Source organism: Felis catus, chromosome C2 (assembly GCF_018350175.1).
Source record: "Felis catus isolate Fca126 chromosome C2, F.catus_Fca126_mat1.0, whole genome shotgun sequence".
Lineage (NCBI taxonomy): Eukaryota > Metazoa > Chordata > Mammalia > Carnivora > Felidae > Felis > Felis catus.
In genome coordinates, this window is record NC_058376.1 from 9,236,771 (window position 1) to 9,254,236 (window position 17,466).

Here is a 17,466-nt window from a genome sequence, read left to right on the forward strand (position 1 = left end):
TGCTGAGACCCGCCAGCATTACAAAGCACAGCAGTGACCACCAGGACGGACGTGACCAGCTCCTCTTTAACCCCTGGAAGAAGGAACTGGCAAATCGCTTGTGGGCGAAGTATCGACAGCGGGTTCGAACTTAACCCCAGCCCCAGGGACTCCTGGGACTATGACGCTCGGATCTACCCGCCTGTAGCCGTGGGGGTGGCAAGCTGCAAGAAGCTTGGCCCGAGAGCCTTGTTAACCAAGGAGCTGGGACCTGGTTGTCAGACTGCCTGACTGTGCAACTCCCGCCACACGAGAAGGGGACTATGTCCTCCACTTCGCCTTCGTGACCGTGACAGAGGCGGCCCCGCACGGTGGATCCGGTATGGCTTCCCTTCCACCTGGGGAACCTGCTTCAACGTCCCCTGTAGCAGAGGCTGAAAACAGACACGAAGCTCACAGGCAGAAACCACAGGAAAGCACTGAGGACTCAAAACAATCACTTCTCCTTTTTCTAAGTCTTTAACACTTTGACGCCGAACGTGAAGTGTTCAAGGGACAGCACACGGATTTTACAAAGTCCGATTGGATCTCTGGAGGAGAAGGAAGAGCCTCAGGGCATTCATTCTCACACCTTGGGAAGAAACCAGGCAGGACACCTTCAAGATGCTTTCTGGACTAAGGCTCTCCAGTCGGCAAGAAATGCAATTGGGAGTTACGTTTATAATCGGCGCAACTGCATCTGTGCAGTGATTACTGCGACTGAGCAAAGTTTGTGAAGGGTTTGCCTTACCTTTGGATGAAAGCATAGCAAAACTGCAACACGGGGATATCCACGAGCGGCGCTTTCTGAAAATGAAAGTGAAACCAATCACTCCAAGTTGGTTAGGAAATAAGGCTAAAAAAAGAATTAGAATACAAAACGAAAGAGAGTCTACATCCTCACAAAGCAAAGGATTTTAGCCAGAGTCTCTCAGATGGGATAGCACATGGGAAAGCAGCCCCCAAGCGTGACAAAACACATGCACGCTGTGAGGTCCCAAATCATCACCGCCCTTCTTACCAGACTTCAGGGCGGGTCCCCTCCAGGCTTGTAACAAGTATTTGGGGGAAGCTGTGGTGTAATAAAACTTTGGTGGCCCAAGTGGACCCTCATGAGTGCATGCGACTCACTACCGACAAGAGACAATACAAAGTTCTAATTCTTAGCTCAAGGAATTCCCTCAAACTCAGCCCAGACAACTTCCCTACATCCCAAGGGGTTGGAGCCACTTAGAAACTGGTTTTAAAAACATATTTTTTTCTCTTCTTGCTTATAAAAAGCTATTTGCGGAAGTTATGGAAGTTGAACTGATTAACTAATCAATAAAATGTAATTTTGTTGTTTGAACAGTCAAAAACCAGCCAGCCAGACGAGATCTAATGGGTTTTTTTTTTAATGTTTATTTATATATTTTGAGAGAGAGCAGGCACACGCATGAGTGAGGAAGGAAGAGCGAGAGAGAGGGAGAGAGGATCACAAGCAGCTCCACACTGACATAAGGCTCAATCTCACAAACCTGGAGATCATGACCTGAGCCAAAATCAAGCCCGACACTCAACTGACAGAGCCACCCAGGCGCCCCCTCGTGGTTTATTTCTAGCCCACGAGTTGCAGATATTTGTAGAATTTCAAGCAACATGAAGGAACAGAACTACAAGGGCCTGCCTGGTCCACAAAAGCCGTCGCAGAGCCTCCTTCTGGAGGACAGCTCCCTCTGGTTCTGCAGCTGTAATGCTGCTCATAGAAGTGACCACAACTTGCAGGGTCAGTTTCCTGACACCTGAGACTGGCTCAGAGTTACAGATGCAAAGTCACCGAGGATCTGACAGTTTCTCCAACCCTGCTCCTCTCTTCAGGGTTGATTACTTTAATATTTATGTACCAGAACGAAAGACGACAAGCCTCCCGGGCATTCGAGGGAGGCCCCGGGGGCAGACGTCCAACACACGCCGTGGGCTCTCCCATGACATTTCACGGCTGATCCCTTAAGGGCTTCAACAGCTCCATCATCCGGGCCTCGTGGCGCTCATTTTTAGGCTGGCTCGTCTTCTTTTCCCAACTAGAACACAGCTGACTGAGGGCAGACACGGTTTCACTATTGAGGATTCCCTACCCCCGAAGCACAGTTATCTTCAGTTTTGGAACGAAGGAAGGGCACAGCTGACTGGCTGGAGGACCTCGCAGGCCTGTGCCACGTGCCACTGGCTGGAAGACCACTACCCCGTGCCACGTGCAAGGGGGGCCCTTCTGGAGGAAGACGTGACCAAAGGCAGAGTTGTGCTCCAACACAAGCAGAGCTATGAACATGGCCTAAGACCTTCTTGGCCAGTTTTCTCACATACAGGGTGACAAATGGCTGAGAACAGTGCTTATCCCAAGGTTCAGCTCTTGTTTGCCATCCTGGGTGAGAACTTTAAAATTCAAAGCTATATTCCTTTGTTATAAAACTTTTTATTGTAATAAAGTGTACATAAAATTTACCATTTTAACCATTTCTTTTTTTTAATTTTTAAAAACCATTTATTTAGCTTCTGAGAGAGAGAGAGAGAGAGAGAGAGAGAGAGAGAGGGCAAGGGAGGGGCAGACACACACACACACACACACACACACACACACACACACACACACACACACACAATCCAAAACAGACTCCAGGCTCTGAGCTGTCAGCACAGAGCTGGATGCAGGGCTCAACCCACAAGCTGTGAGATCATGACCTGAGCCAAAGTCAGACACAACTGACTGGGCCACCCAGGCGCCCCTCATTATAACCATTTCTATGTGTCCAGTTCCGTGGCGTTAAGTTCCTTCACAATGTTGTGCAGCCATCTTCACCAGCCGTCTCCAGGACTTTTTTATCTTCCCAAACTGAAACTCTGTCACCGTTCAACACTAACTCCTGTCCTCTCTCCTCCCACTTCTGGCAACACTACTCTGCTTTCTGTCTACACAACTGAATATTCTAGAGACGTCCTATAAGTGGAATCCTTTCACTTTTGTCTTTCTGTGACTGGCTTCGCTTGACATGTCCTCAACGTTCATCCGTGTTGCAGCAGGTGTCAGAATTAACTTCCTTTCTAAGGCTGAGGAATACCCCGTTGCATGGATGCACCTGCTTTGGTTTATGTAATCATTCATCGATGGATACCTGGGGTGCTTCTACCCTTTCACTTCTGTGAGCAACGCTACTACAAATACTGGTATACAACAAATACTGTTTGAGTGAAACTGTAATTTTATTTATTTTATTTTATATATTTTTAATGTTTACTTTGGAAAGCGAGAGCGTGCGCGCATGCTTAGACGTGCGTGTGAGCGTGAGGGAGGGGCAGAGAGAGAGAGAGAGAGGGAGGGAGACACAGAATCTGAAGCAGGCTGACAGCTCAGAGCCTGACACAGGACTTGAACTCATGGACCACGAGATCTTGACCTGAACCGAAAGTGGATGCTTCACTGACTGCACTACCCAGCTGCCAAAAAAAATTATTTTTCAGTAAAACTGCATTTTTAAAAAATTTTTTTTAACGTTTATTTATTTTTGAGACAGAGAGAGACAGAGCATGAATGGGGGAGGGGCAGAGAGAGAGGGAGACACAGAATCGGAAGCAGGCTCCAGGCTCTGAGCCATCAGCCCAGAGCCAGACGCGGGCTCGAACTCACGGACCGTGAGATCGTTCATTTTTAAATAATCACTTTGTCCGTTCCACTAGTTTTCATTTATGTAATTATTCTTATATTTTTCTAACAATTTTAAATCACTTCATAGAATGCAATTATTTCAAGGCTGAAATAAATCGCTGCTTTCTATCAAATTAATGAATTAAGAACAAAAACAGCTCCTACACTTTCAATGAGGCTCCTCGCTTTGGTAAAAACAAAAACCTCTGGGAAGCCTGGCTGGCTCGGTCAATGGAGCGTGTGACTCCTGTTCTTGGGGTTGGGAGTTCAAGCCCCATGTTGGATGTAGAGTTTACTTAAAAACAAAATCTTACAAAAAAAAACAAACAAAAAACAAACAAACCCCAAGTGGTTTTGTTTCAAAACCACTGTACGTGACTGCAAGAGGCCTTGGGCAGCAAGGACTCCACACCCGCTATGCAGAAACGGCCTGCAAAACCATAGGAGCCTCATGGTCCCATCCTAGCTCTCTACACACCACGGCTTCTGCTGCAGCCAGATGAAGTCTCTTCCTTCTCAGAATGCCTCACATGAGTCCTGTCCTCTGACCCATTTTTTTTTTCTTTTATGTAAAAATTACCAAAGTTTGAATTCTGGTCAGAGCTCTCTTCTCCACCAGGCCTCCACTTTGGCCTACGAGGACTGACTTTCAGCAGAAATGATCCCGTCCATCCCCCACGCTAACCTGAACAAACACCACCAGGGTTTCTAGCAGCCCAAGGTGGTGTCCCTCAGGTGATGACCCCAGCCCCCTTAATATGCCTGCCCAAGAGAGTTCAAGGCTGCCAAAACAATCGACCATGTGCTCAGTCGGCACCCAACAGGCTCCTGACCTTCCTTCTCAGAGCATTTATTAAGGAAAGTGTAGTTATAAATCCTTCCTCTGTCCTTTGAGATGCACGTACATTTCTTACAACTGGACTGTCTTTCTCAAGGAGCTGGGAGCCGTCCTCTGGAGTACCATCATTGGGAAAGACAGGGCCCTTGTCTTCCAGTCTCCGGGAGTATGGGAGCCTACCTTCCATGAGCACCGGTCAGCAAACCCAACAGCCTACTCACAATGACCAATCCCCTTCCCCACTTTTTTGTAATTTTCTACTTCCCTGGCTTTGCTGGAGCCCCTGCTCCTTCACGCTTCCTACTCCTCCATTTCTCAAAGTACTCTGTTACCTCTGCATAAATCAGAACTGAGGTCCGCTCTCTCCCCTAACACAGTAGCTACAGAATATAAGTTGGCCTTTACCACCTTCAACTAGTGTCTGGCTTTGCTTCTCTTTGATGCCTCTTAGGCTGCTAGTTCCTTGAGGCAAGTGTCATTTCCTCTTTCTAAAGGTTTTGTTCAACTTGGCATACTGCAGGCACTTGGTAAGAACCCACTCCCAGGCAGTGCGTGCCGCAGCAAGGAGGGAACGATGAAAGATGCCCGCTGACCTCCGGTGGTTCCCACCTTCAAACAGGTGCACCAAAGCCCTTTGGGCACACTTCACGTGGCCTCCTCCAAGCCCAGCAAAATACCTCCATGCCACCCCCCAGGGAATCCTAGCTGCTCCTGAGACTTCTGCTTCCCTTCCAAACACAATTTATAAGACACAGAGACAGGAGGGCGCCATGCATTCATCTGGAAGATCCCCAGGCTCCTGACCTCATCCCCTCGGATTTGCGGCGGCCTCTTCACCACCTCCTTTGCCAGGTGAAGCACCGTGTCTGTCTGCAGGGTGCTGAGCGCACAAATCAAGTCGACAAGGGTCAGCTGGGATGTGCTTGCCGCTGGGACAATCTGCCAAGGAAAAAAATAGTTCCCTTAAGGCTCACAGAGAGAAAACAAACATAAGAACAATGCACAGAAAGTCTTCTATAAGAGCTGCCCCCAGAGAAAGAACTTTGATATTTTAAATAAATATTTAAACAAAAACTGGGTAAAGGACTCTCTTGGTGGGGACAAAGAGTGAGCTAAGCATTTAATCACTGTGACAGAATTAGCATCTGACATACATTAGGAATAACAGGTGCAGCTGATGATGGGGCAGTGACACTGGTACGTTCAAGCTCAGAAAGCATTTATCAAAAGCAATTTTTTTCAACATTTATTTATTTTTGAGAGAAACAGAGTGTGAGTGGGAAAGGGGCAGAGAGAGAGAGGGAGACAGAATCTGAAGCAGGCTCCAGGCTCTGAGCTGTCAGCACAGAGCCCGACACGGGGCTTGAACTCACGAGCCATGAGATCATGACCTGAGCTGAAGTTGGACACCTAACTGACTGAGCCACCCAGGTGCCCCAGAAAGGATTTATGTTTTAAAGTAATCTCTACACCCATCGTGGGGCCTGAACTCACAACCCCAAGATCAAAAGTTGCATGCTCCACCAACTGAGTCAGCCAGGCACCCTTCAGAGAGCATTTTAGAAACAGATACACTTAATTTGAAGGAAGCAGGCTGACATTGAAAGGTAGCCCTAGAAGTATGAGGATGGTAACAGAGAAAACAGATAAATCAGATTCTTGATAGTTGGCCTTGGCAGGAAATCCCAGGGATGGGAGACACATCTTTTTTTTTTTTTTTTTTTAATGTAGGGCTTGAACACAGGGCTTGAACTCACGGCCCTGAGATCAAGACCTGAGCTGAGAATCAAGAGTCAGATGCCCAACTGACTGAGAGCCACCCAGGTGCCCCCGGAGACACATTTTTGATGTCAAGAGTCTCTATAATGTGGCTACATGCACTTGGAAGGATCAGACTTACCACCAGTGAATACCCCACAGGTGCTAAGCTGGGTGGCCTGGGCCACCAACCTCTTATGCCTCCTCAGGGAATAGGAGCCTATGTTGGACACTGAGATAGTGTCCAGGGGGTGGGAAAGACCCTCTGAGGGAGGTGTGACGTAGGAACCTAGATGGTCAAGAGAGAAAAAAGGAAGAGGCTTGTGTTGTTTTTACAGAAATAAACCAAGTCCCTGGAGGACTGAGTGATGGACCACAGTGGATAAAGAATGGAGGAAATGTAAAACGAAGTTATCTTTGGGAAGAGGAGCGTGAGGATTTGAATCAGGTATAAATTTTTGTAAGTACTATTTTTACAAATTAAAAAGCCTATGGGTCCTGAGTGATAATGATGTGTCAAAAAGTAGGTTTCTGACTGTAACAAACACACCACTTTGTGGGGAGGTGTTGATAATGGGGGACACCATGCGTGTGTAGGGTAGGGGGTACTGGGGAAATCTCTACTTTCCCCTCAATTTTGCTGTGAACGTAAGACTTCTCTTAAAACAAAAAGCAAAGTATTTTATGGTTTAAAAACATCTATAAGAGGGGCACCTGGGTGGCTCAGCTGGTTAAGTGTCCAACCCTTGATCTCGGCTCAGGTCATGCATGATCTCTGGGTTCATGAGTTCAAGCTCCGTGTCAGGCTCTGTGCCAACAGCGTGGAGCCTGCTTGGGATTCTCTGTCTCCCTCTTTGTCCCTCCCCTGCTTGCGTATACACATTCTCTCTTTCTCTCAAAATAATCTCAAAAAGATAATAATAGAAAGAAGTATTCTACATTCATCACAGAGAGATCCGAAAGCAGAAGCCAGGGGTAGCTCCCTGCCCGCCCGCCTGCCCGCCCGCAGTCCCAGTTGGAGTGAGACACGCCTGTGTCATCTACGCATTTAAAGCAGTGAAAGCACTTCAGCGGTTTCCCGAGCCGGACTTTAACACCACCGTCACTTGCATGTGACTCTGGTGATCCTGGCAGAGCAAGTTTAAATACAACTTTGATTTTTAAACTCTACCTTCATCTTACTGAGGCGTTTAACCTTCTTCCTGCTCCATACTGCTGCAACAGCGGCTGTTAACTGAACTCCCAGATGCGCCGTCAAGGGGTTCAAGAAGTCTAAAATTTTTTGTCGTATGGTCTAGAACACGGGAAAAAGAAGAGTTATGGCAGAGTGGGGCCGGGGCCACTACGCAGCGCCTGTAACGCAAGGAGTAGAAGCCCGCTAGCTGGCCTCGGGAAGGCTGCCCCGCAAGCCCAGCCCCAGCCCGGTTCCCTGGTCACATGCCATCAGAATGTCCAGCGTTTCCTCTCACTGTTTCTCGTCATTACTTTTAAACTGGAGGGTAACGGCTGCGTCTGCCGTGAGCACAGGGACTTCTTCCATCTTGCTCACCGGGTATAAAAAAGGCCCAGCACACAGCCGCAGGCAAGCAAATATTTGTTCGAATGAATTTACTGAGCACGTACTATGCCCCTACGCCTATATTTAATATCATTTTATTATTTATTTATATATATAAATAAATAATAAAATATATATATATATACATATATATGTATATATATATATACACACACACACACACACATATATATATATATCACTTTAGATACAACGAGCACATGAGGGAGATGTCCTCCTTCCTGGGTCCTGGGTCCAGCCTCAGGGCTGCCTTATCAGATGTATAACTGACTGCAAAGCACTCACTCTCTCTACGCCCCAGTGTTCTTGTTCCTAACTTGGGACTAATAAGAGCGCTTACCTCCTATGTGAGGGCTAGATATGCTAATAATTGTACAGCACTTTGGACGGTGTGTGCTTCCAACCAAAGAAACTCCAGCACAGAGAGGCTAGTGAACTTTCCCAAGGTCCCAGGGAGCTGAACCCAGGCTCCCCAGCTCCCCATGCTCTGAACCAGTCCACCCAGCCTGGGCTGCTGGATGCCTGAGTGAGCCCAGAGGCCACACCTGGCACTGGGTGGTCAGCAGACACAAGACGTGGCCAGATAATTCCAAGCCACCATACCTGGCAAACAGAGACTGAGCCACGTGCCCGGATGCTTCTAAGGCAGAGACCGTTAGAACTGGGGGAGAGCTCAGTAAACTAGAGCTTTGCATTTCTGGTTTAGTAAAAAAAACCAGCGACACCCTAACATTCTGCCTTGACGTTGCCCATGTGTCCAAGGCAATATTAAAAGCTGGACATAAGAGACAAGCTGTCTCTTATGCTTGAGAGCAACAGGAAAGATCTTTAAACCCCCAGAAACTTCTAGTTTAAAAGAAAAGGGCAAAAGGAAAAAAACAGGTTAAAAACTCACAAAGCCTTTTAGTCAGGAATAGGAAAGTTATTCTAACAAACTAACTGGAGGTTTCTATCTCCGACTTATGCCTAACTTGGGTTTCACTGAGCACACACTGATTATTTATGTACACATTCCTGTACGTACTTATTTTTGGTGGGACAACACAAGACAAAAGAAATAATCAAACCACAGAGGAAGTTCTCTCACTTTGGTGGTTTTAAAGTAAACGGAAGAGGATCCCTTCGTGGCTCCAAGGAGATCGACGGGTCTCTTGTGAGTCTCCTCCTTTCTGAGAACATTCCAGAGAAGGGCCATGGTGTTAACGATTCGAGGCAACTCTTCCAGAATGGCATTCTTGGCATTTTTCAAATTGGTCGGATCGCTTACAGCAGTGGTCTAAGAATTGGAAATGAACATGAGTCTCGGCTGCGTGTGTGGCAGAACTAGATAACCAGAATCCGGTGATCGCCAGGGCACCGGCGGGATGGGAGTCTGGGCCGTAGCACTCACACCTCTGACAAGTCCCACAGGCAGGGATCTGGAAGCAAAATGCTTTCCTGTGCATTTCAACCCATAGCCTTCTTTCTAAGAGGTGCCCCTGGGAGTCCGAGGCCCCACGTCACAGACTCCTTTGGTCATCCGGCCAAAGCAGCAGCTGCATTCTAAAATTTTAATCCCCAACAGGTCAGAGCAACTAACAGCTAAAATGGCTTCAGACTGCAGATTTCACAAACGCCATGAGGTCAAGGAAAAAATATGTCCAAGAAAGAGGGCATTTTATCCCATTTGGTTATTGATCTAACACTGGGCACTGGGAAGGAGCCCCAGGGAGCGCCGGAAGAACAAACTACGCTTGTTTACTCTCACACAGCCTTGTGCACGCGTATTTGCATATGCACTTCATTTGCAAGCATACATTTGCATACATATTTTCATTATTCACATGTGCTGCACATTTCTTATTTGAACCGGTCATAACCCAACGAAGACAAAACAATACAAGAAAATTGCCTCAAACTCAGAAAAAAAATTTTACCTTCTTGTTTTGGTTGGGTTGTTCCAAAAGACAAAAGTGAGTAATGGTTGTCAGACCTTCCAAAAGAGTGAGTGGATAATCCGGAGAGATGTTTTCCCTCTTGGCGGTTATGCTTTGGTGAAGAAATGAGAAACTTGTTTTGAGAATTTTTAAAAACGAGGCTGTAAAATATTTAATCCTATCTAGAAACACAGAAACCAGAGAGACAGCGGTATCTTAAATAAACCGGGGCCCTCATACTGAAATAGTTATAATAACGATGGGCATCCTTTGTGCAATTTTACGTAAAGTTCATACGGTCATTCTAGAAAAATCTTTTCAGATGTTTTAGAATTTCTGTGAAGGTGATGCATGTTTTTAGTTTTGTTTTGCAAAAACAACGGAGAGTGATGGCAATACTCAGCTGGGCTGGGTATCTGTGTAGAATAAAAAGTAAAGGATGGGAGCATTTCGTTCCTAGATACCCCTCCTGACGATGCTAGACAGGTGGCTGATCAGGCTGAAATGATTCTCCAAGTGGCTTCTATGGCAAATTAGTCATTCCTCGCAAAAAACTGTCACTAAGGCAAGAATAGCATATCAAAGGGTTGGCCGTACCTGATAGAGAGCTTCACAGATTCACTTTCATACTGCTTGACTAGCTCGTCCAAATTTTTGCAAATCTGGACAATGAAAGGTGTCACCGTCCAGCCCAGGGACTTTCCGAAGTACGGCAAGGAGTGCGTGACCAAGCTCACCCAGGCCGGGTGCATGCCGTAGCCGTAGGCCGGCTGCAGCCCTCGCACCACGGCGGACACCAGCAGCCCCTGGGAGGTGAGCGGGTGGGGCTGCACGTACTGCAGGGCGCTGATGGCCTGCTGGAAGTTCAGGGCTTTCCGCCACTCCCGGGACAGTTCTGGCTGATTTTCAGCCTCCTCTTGGACCTGGCCCAGGTGATGTTCCAAGACGATCAGCACCTGCAGGAGCTTCAGCAACTCGATCTGCAGCGGGTGCTCGCTCCAGATCTGATCCTGGCCCAGGTTGATGAGACTCTCCTCGAAGAGGCTCTCCTCCTGCAGGGCCCGGCCTCGCTCGGCAGTGGCCAGGCCGTAGCGCTTCTGGCTGGTGTACATGGACGCCGACAGCGAAAGCAGGACAAACTCCTGAACTTTGCACCTCTGCAGCAAGCTGTGAATGAACTCCACATTCTTCCCCTCGGCGGACTTGGCCACGGAGACCAGCTGGGTCATTATTCGAATCAAAACCTCCACGCTCTTGACCTGCACGTCCCGGTTGCCGAGTATGTCTCGGTGGGAGACCTTCAGGTAACAAGGGTAATAGCTGCGCAGGAAACTCAGGCACAGGTAGGTGAGGAGCTCGATCAGCAGCGAGTGGGGACACACGCTGGGAGACTGGGTCTGGAGCTTCCCGTAGAAACTCTGGCCGATGAGGGCCTCCTGGTGGCGAGCGAGCAGGTTGGAGATGAGGTTGAGGTGCGCGGTGGCGCTGGTGTCCATGCTGGTCCTGGACACCGCCTCGATGAACTCCTTGGGGTTGGTCTTGAGCACGGCCTCCAACACGGAGAAGGCGTACAGGACCCTCCGGGAGTCGTAGGGCTGCAGGTAGAGCAGAATGTGCTTGAACAAGGCCTCGATGGTCTCCTGCCTTTCCCGCTGCTGCTTCAGCAGCCGGGACGCACTGAGGGCCTGGAGCTCCAGGTCGGCCTCCTCGTCGCTGGACAACGACTCGGACGCCCGGGTCCTGTCTGAGTCCACGCGCGCCAGGCTCAACTTGGCAGTGGGCTTGAAGCTTTCGGCCTGGAAGGCCGCCAGCAAGGCCGAGCGCTCGGGGTAGGCCCTGCCAGCCGTGGGGATGGGCGCGCAGCAGTTCTCCTCGTTGCTCAGCTCCTGCGGGTCGTGGGAAGGAGAAGAAAAGGAGGACGTGTTCTCACTGTCCGTGTGGGCAGAGCTCGTGTCCGCAGACTCCGTGTGCTCGCTGCTGTCCACGGCGCTGCAGGCGGGCCCGTCGGGAAAGTCCACGTAGTAGGGCAGGTCGTCCTCACTCGGCTCGCTTCCTGGGGGGCACTTCTCTGGTTCCTTCTCCACCTCGGCCCAGATGGCCTCACGGTCGACGGTGGTGAACTGGCTCAGAGACGAACCTTCCTCCGAGCCGCCTTCCTGGAGCTCGGGCGCTCCACCCGCCTCTTTGAAAGGCGTCTTCTGCCGGTGAAACCAACGGTGCAAGTCTTCTGGAAATTACAAAACGACAAATGACTTCAGAACAGGAGGGTCAGCCATGATAAGTCAGTTCTAGAACGATCTTTATCTTAAAAAGCCAGACAGAAAGATCAATGTTAATAAAACTCCCCCAAAAAACTATAACAACTAGAGTCCACACTGTATTACGGACAACAGGCAGACAAGTAAAACAACTTTTACGGGGAGGGTGATTTTTAAAAATGCATATTATTTTGTTTGGCAGTTTCCTTTCAAGAAACGCATCCCACAGAAACGAAAGCAGAAAGTTTTCAAAGCTGTAAGGGTATTCATTGGACAGTCATGTGTGAGGATAAACCGGGACGTGAGCAAAACATGTAGACTGGAAAAAAACCTCAGCTCACGCATGCAATGAAGTGCTACTCGGGTTTTTAAAAGATATGTGTCCTGATACGGAGCAGTGTGTAGGATATATTACATGAAAAAAGGAAAATCAAGGGGCGCCTGGATGGCTCAGTTAGTTAAGCGACCATTCGCCTCTTGGTTGTGGCTCAGGTTATAAACTTGTGGCTTCTTGGCAGCGTGGAACCTGCTTGGGATTCGTGCCCTCCCTCTCTCCCTCTCTGCTCCTCCCCCACTTGCCCTATCTCTCACTCAAAATAAATAAATAAATTTAAAAAAATAAAAGGGGGAAGAAAAATCAAGCTGCAGAATCAGGCTGTGGTGAATGAGCTCATTTACATGAGAGCATCTGAAATACACAGCTATGAAAAAAATCTAGAAGACTATCAAACTATTATCCGTACCTAGCTCTAATCGCATTTCAAGGGACTTTGATGTATGTTTTTACTTCAGTTTTCTTCTTTAACGTTTATTTTTGAGACAGAGAGAGACAGAGCACAAACAGGGGAGGGTAAGAGAGAGAGGGAGACACAGCATCTGAAACAGGCTCCAGGCTCTGAGTTGTCAGCACAGAGCCCGACGCGGGGCTCGAACTCATGGACCACGAGATCATGACCTGAGCCAAACTCGACACTTAACCGGCTGAGCCACCCAGGTGCCCCGTTCAATTTTTAAAATAACCATGTTAGTACTTCTATAATCAGAAAATATGCAATACTTTAAAATATTTAGGTCTTAGGGCACCTGGGTGGGTCAGTCCATCAAGCGTACGACTCTTGATTTCGGCTCAGGTCATGATCTCATGGTTCATGAGATGGAGCCCTGTGTCAGGCTCTGTGCTGACAGTGCAGAGCCTGCTTGGGATTCTCTGTGTCCCTTTCTCTGTACCCCTCCCCTATTTGCGCATATGCACACTCTCTCTCAAAACAAAGTAATAAGATAAAAAAATAACATGTTTTATTAAAAAAAATACATGATTACATATTAAATACAATTATATTATATTATATTATATTATATTATATTATATTATATTATATTATATTATATTATATTACATTACATTTCAGGTCTCTGTAAACAGGAACAACAACCAGAAAGAAGACTTTGGTATGTATCACCAAACCATCTTAATACACAGCTCTCAGCAAATCTATTCCATGAACATTAAATAAGATTAGGGAAGGAGGAAGAATAAGACAGAAATAGACGAGCTGCCTGATGCTCATAGTAATATCCTCAGTATAGATTTCTACACTATTACACAGATAGTGTAAGGCACTACACTTCTAGTTCCTTCCAGGGGAAGGGCAAGGCAGGGAAAAAACATTTTCTCTTACTGGGAAGGGTGCAGGGAACATGGGCTACAGGAAGCAGCAGGAAGTGCTGCGTGACTTTTAAAACCAGCACACGTGTCATTAAAACTTCCTTTTCCATTTTTTTTTTTAAGTTTCACTCCAAGTTAGTTAACATATAGTGTAATAATGATTTCAGGAATTGATTTTAGTGATTCACCACTTACACACAACAGCCAGTGTTCATCCCAACAAGTGCCCTCCCTAATGCCCATCACCCCCGTAGCCCTTCCCTCCACCCAACACCCCACCAGCAACCTTCAGTTTGTTCTCTGTATTTAAGAGTCTCCTGGGGCACCTGGGTGGCTCAGTCGGTTAAGCATCCGACTTCGGCTCAGGTCATGATCTCATGGCTTGTGAGTTCGAGCCCCGCATTGGGCTCTGGGCTGATAGCTCAGAGCCTGGAGCCTGTTCCGGATTCTGTGTCTCCCTCTCTCTGCCCCTCCCCTGGTCACACTCTGTCTCTGTCTCTCTCAAAAATCAACATTAAAAAAAAAATTAAAAAAAAAAAGAGTGTCTCTTATGGTTTGTCTCTATTTTTATCTTATTTCTGCTTCACTTCCCTTATAGAGCTTCCTTTGTAACACAAAGGAACACTAAAAAATTTAGCTGCCATAAATGATAGCCAAACTTTCGAGAAGGTGCTTCAGTTTACATTTCTTTGGACTTTACTTTCTCATAATATGGAATAATAAAAGGCCTTGTCTTTGAGGAGGCAGCCAGCTTTCTTTCCTAGAGGAAAACGGGAGATTACGGTTTTAGGCAGCATCTCCAAAATTGCTGCTTATGCAGGTGTTAGGCTGCTTTTCTCTGTAAGACAAGACGGGTGCAAACAGTATTTACAGCCCAGTGAGCTAACTCAAAGCCCAGAAACAAGCTAACTCAAAGCCTGTTAACCCACTGCTTAGAAAACTGCAGGAAGTCATAAAACACACCTATTGTGGGAAGTCATGTTAGTTCATAAACTGTGCCAGGAGCTAATCACCCAAATGGAACGCACTCACCAGGTTTATTTTAGCCTTCCTTTTCTTCTTCCTATTTACTGTTACTTGTGCTAAAGATGCCTCTGGAAGTTTTTTGGAACTCAAAGGCTTATTTCTTCTGCATTTCTGATTGTATGTTCACAGAATTTATAGCTGGAAAGAACCTTAGAGAGCAGACAGAAAAATGGATAAACAGAAACCACTGTGGTTTCTGTGGTTTCTTACCATGTGTTTGAAGGCTCACAAGTCATTTTTCATAGATACAATTGACCAGATTACATGCAAATTTCAACTTCTCGGCCATTCCTAGCTGGAGGCCGCCTAAACTATCCCTAGCTCTGAGCAGAGATCTGGAGAGAAGTGCCAGCCTAGCCTCCTCAAACTTAACTTCCCGCTGGACACCAAACTATGACTTCTAAGTGAAGGCATCGGCTTGGGAAGACTGGTGTGGATGGTCTGTTATTCTTTCCTCCTATCTTAGGTGCACTTGAATTTTTCATTAGCAAAAGAATAAAAAAAAAATCAGCTATTTTTTTAATGTTTATTTTTTGGGGGGGAGGGGCGGAGGGGCAGAGAGAGAGGGAGACACAGAATCCGAAGCAGGGTCCAGGCTCCGAGCTGTCAGCACAGAGCCCGACGTGGGGCTCAAACTCCCGAACCGTGAGATCGTGACCTGAGCCAAAGTGGGACGCTTAACCGACTGAGCCACCCAGGCGCCCCCTCAGCTATTTCTTATTGGAGCATGGGTTACTAAACATTTCCTTTTTTATTTAAAAAAAAATCCGATTTTTCAGTGAAAACGACAAGCACACTCCGTAGCATTTCTAAGTGCTGGTTCATCTGCTCCTTAACCTTCAAAAGTCTTCACAACTTTACAAAGTACTCTCACAACACCATTTGAACGTGACAAAACCACTGAGTGGGGCTAAGGAACTTGACTGTCACCACGGGCAGCTGGGGTCGGGGCTGCCCCTTCCTCCCTCCCTCCCAGGCCCAGGGACCCCGGGGTTGCCCTCCGTGGCGGGCTCACCTGCTGAGTTCTCCCGCTTGAGGCAGTGGATGGAGGTCCTCTGGGTCTTAGGCTGCAGCAGGAGCAGGAGCATGGGCTCCAGGATGCGTGCCACATCACCGAGGGAGAGCGCCCGCACCAGCCAGCCCTGTGCCGCCGCACTGATGGCACCGTCCGTGCAGGCCAGACTGTCCAGCACGACGAACAGGGACCTGTGGGTGGGAAGGGCACCACTGAGTCAGCGTTCAGTGACCCCGTGCTCCAGGACGCCCCCAGGCGGCTCCACGCAAACCGGGTTTAAAGACCCACGCAGACAAAGGCCAGGGGATTTCCACCTTGGTTTCACACTAGCATCGCCGGGGGAGCTTTCCAAGTCCCCGGGCCTCACCCGGGCTTCACCCCACGTTGGTTCAATTGACTGTGGGGCTAAGCCGCCAGCATCAGAATCAGCTGGCATCTCTCTAAAGCTGGGCACCTGGTACCACACCCAGGTTTGGAAACAAGGAAGGGGCTTTAAAAAAATTTTTTTTAAGTTTATTTATTCACTCTGAGAGGGGGGGGGGAGAGAGAGAGCGAGAGAGAGCGAGCAAGCGAGAGCGAGCACAAGCAGGGCAGGGGCAGAGAGAGAGGGAGAGAGAATCCCAAGCAGGCTTTGCAAGGTCAGCGCAAAGCTGGACACGGGGCTTGAACTCATGAAGCATGAGATCGTGACCTGAGCAGACACTTAACCGACTGAGCCACCCAGGCGCCCCAAGGAAGGGGATTTAAAAAAAAAAAGTGTACTAGATTGTAGTGCAGCGAAGTTCACATCTCATGAACATGGTGGACACTGCCGAGTGTACGTACCCAGCGTAGCCAACTGGCCCGTTCCAGACCCAGACCACTGTCCCCTACAGAGGTCCCCTCATGAGGCATGTTCTCCTCCGGTGATTCTGATACATGCTGGGCTTCCTGCCCCCAGGATCAAACTGAGAACATTCCTACCACGAATTCACATGTGTGAATTCACGGAATCCACTTGGGGGATTGTGGGAACCGTTTGCTGTACATCCAGAACATGGGGTCACATTTTCCACTTCACACGCTCCCCTCCCCAGCCGGACACACTGACCAGGAACCTCGGCAGAGCGTCCTGTGAGTTCAGGGTAACTGCCCACAAGGACCACCTTACCTGTCTAAGGAGCGGTTGTGAGATGTCACGCGACTGCCTGGGGTCTCTCTCGTCAGGTGCCAGATGACGGAGAACCTAAACAGAGCTTCTAGTCTTGTCCCCTTGATGAGGAAACAAACGGCAGTGAGGCACTAGTTTCCTAACAGCATGTTGTCTGCAGTCAGCAAACCCCACCGCGTAACAAACAGGAGCTCAGCAGGGCGGCAGCAACGTCAGCAGAGGCGCTGGGCTCCGACCGGCCTGCGGGAGGAAGACCTACGTCCTCCTCTCTTCCTTGCTCACTTTACCACAATAACGCGCATGGTCAGATGCCACGTTAGCCTACATCCAGGGGCACACCTGGGCCTGTGATCGAAGATCACAAGAGAGCGTGGCGTTCTCACACCTCTTGAAGGTGTCAGGCCCAAGTGGCTTAGAGAACCAGGATACAACTTGACTGCAAAGGACGGCCAGGGCCTAAAAGGGCGATGCATTCTCTATGACTGCCTACTTCACCTGTGAGAGCTCACGGTTCCTGCGAACATCACAGGAGTTGGGGTAGACTTCCCTGGTGAGCCTTAATA

General features: G+C 48.3%; 1 protein-coding gene across 5 annotated transcripts in view; it reads right to left on the minus strand.

Annotated features, from left to right (window-relative positions):
* Positions 1 to 17,466, minus strand: part of DOP1B (DOP1 leucine zipper like protein B) — a 104,318-nt gene that overhangs the window by 22,102 nt on the left and 64,750 nt on the right. For all 5 annotated transcript variants that reach the window (XM_045036636.1, XM_045036637.1, XM_023238758.2 and 2 more), the window contains 8 exons: positions 16,904 to 17,004; positions 15,754 to 15,944; positions 10,386 to 12,015; positions 9,789 to 9,900; positions 8,960 to 9,148; positions 7,465 to 7,587; positions 5,340 to 5,474; positions 770 to 825 (listed from right to left, as the gene is read on the minus strand). In XM_045036636.1, coding sequence (XP_044892571.1) covers positions 770 to 825; positions 5,340 to 5,474; positions 7,465 to 7,587; positions 8,960 to 9,148; positions 9,789 to 9,900; positions 10,386 to 12,015; positions 15,754 to 15,944; positions 16,904 to 17,004 — 2,537 coding nt within the window. The remainder of the gene's footprint in view (positions 1 to 769; positions 826 to 5,339; positions 5,475 to 7,464; positions 7,588 to 8,959; positions 9,149 to 9,788; positions 9,901 to 10,385; positions 12,016 to 15,753; positions 15,945 to 16,903; positions 17,005 to 17,466) is intronic.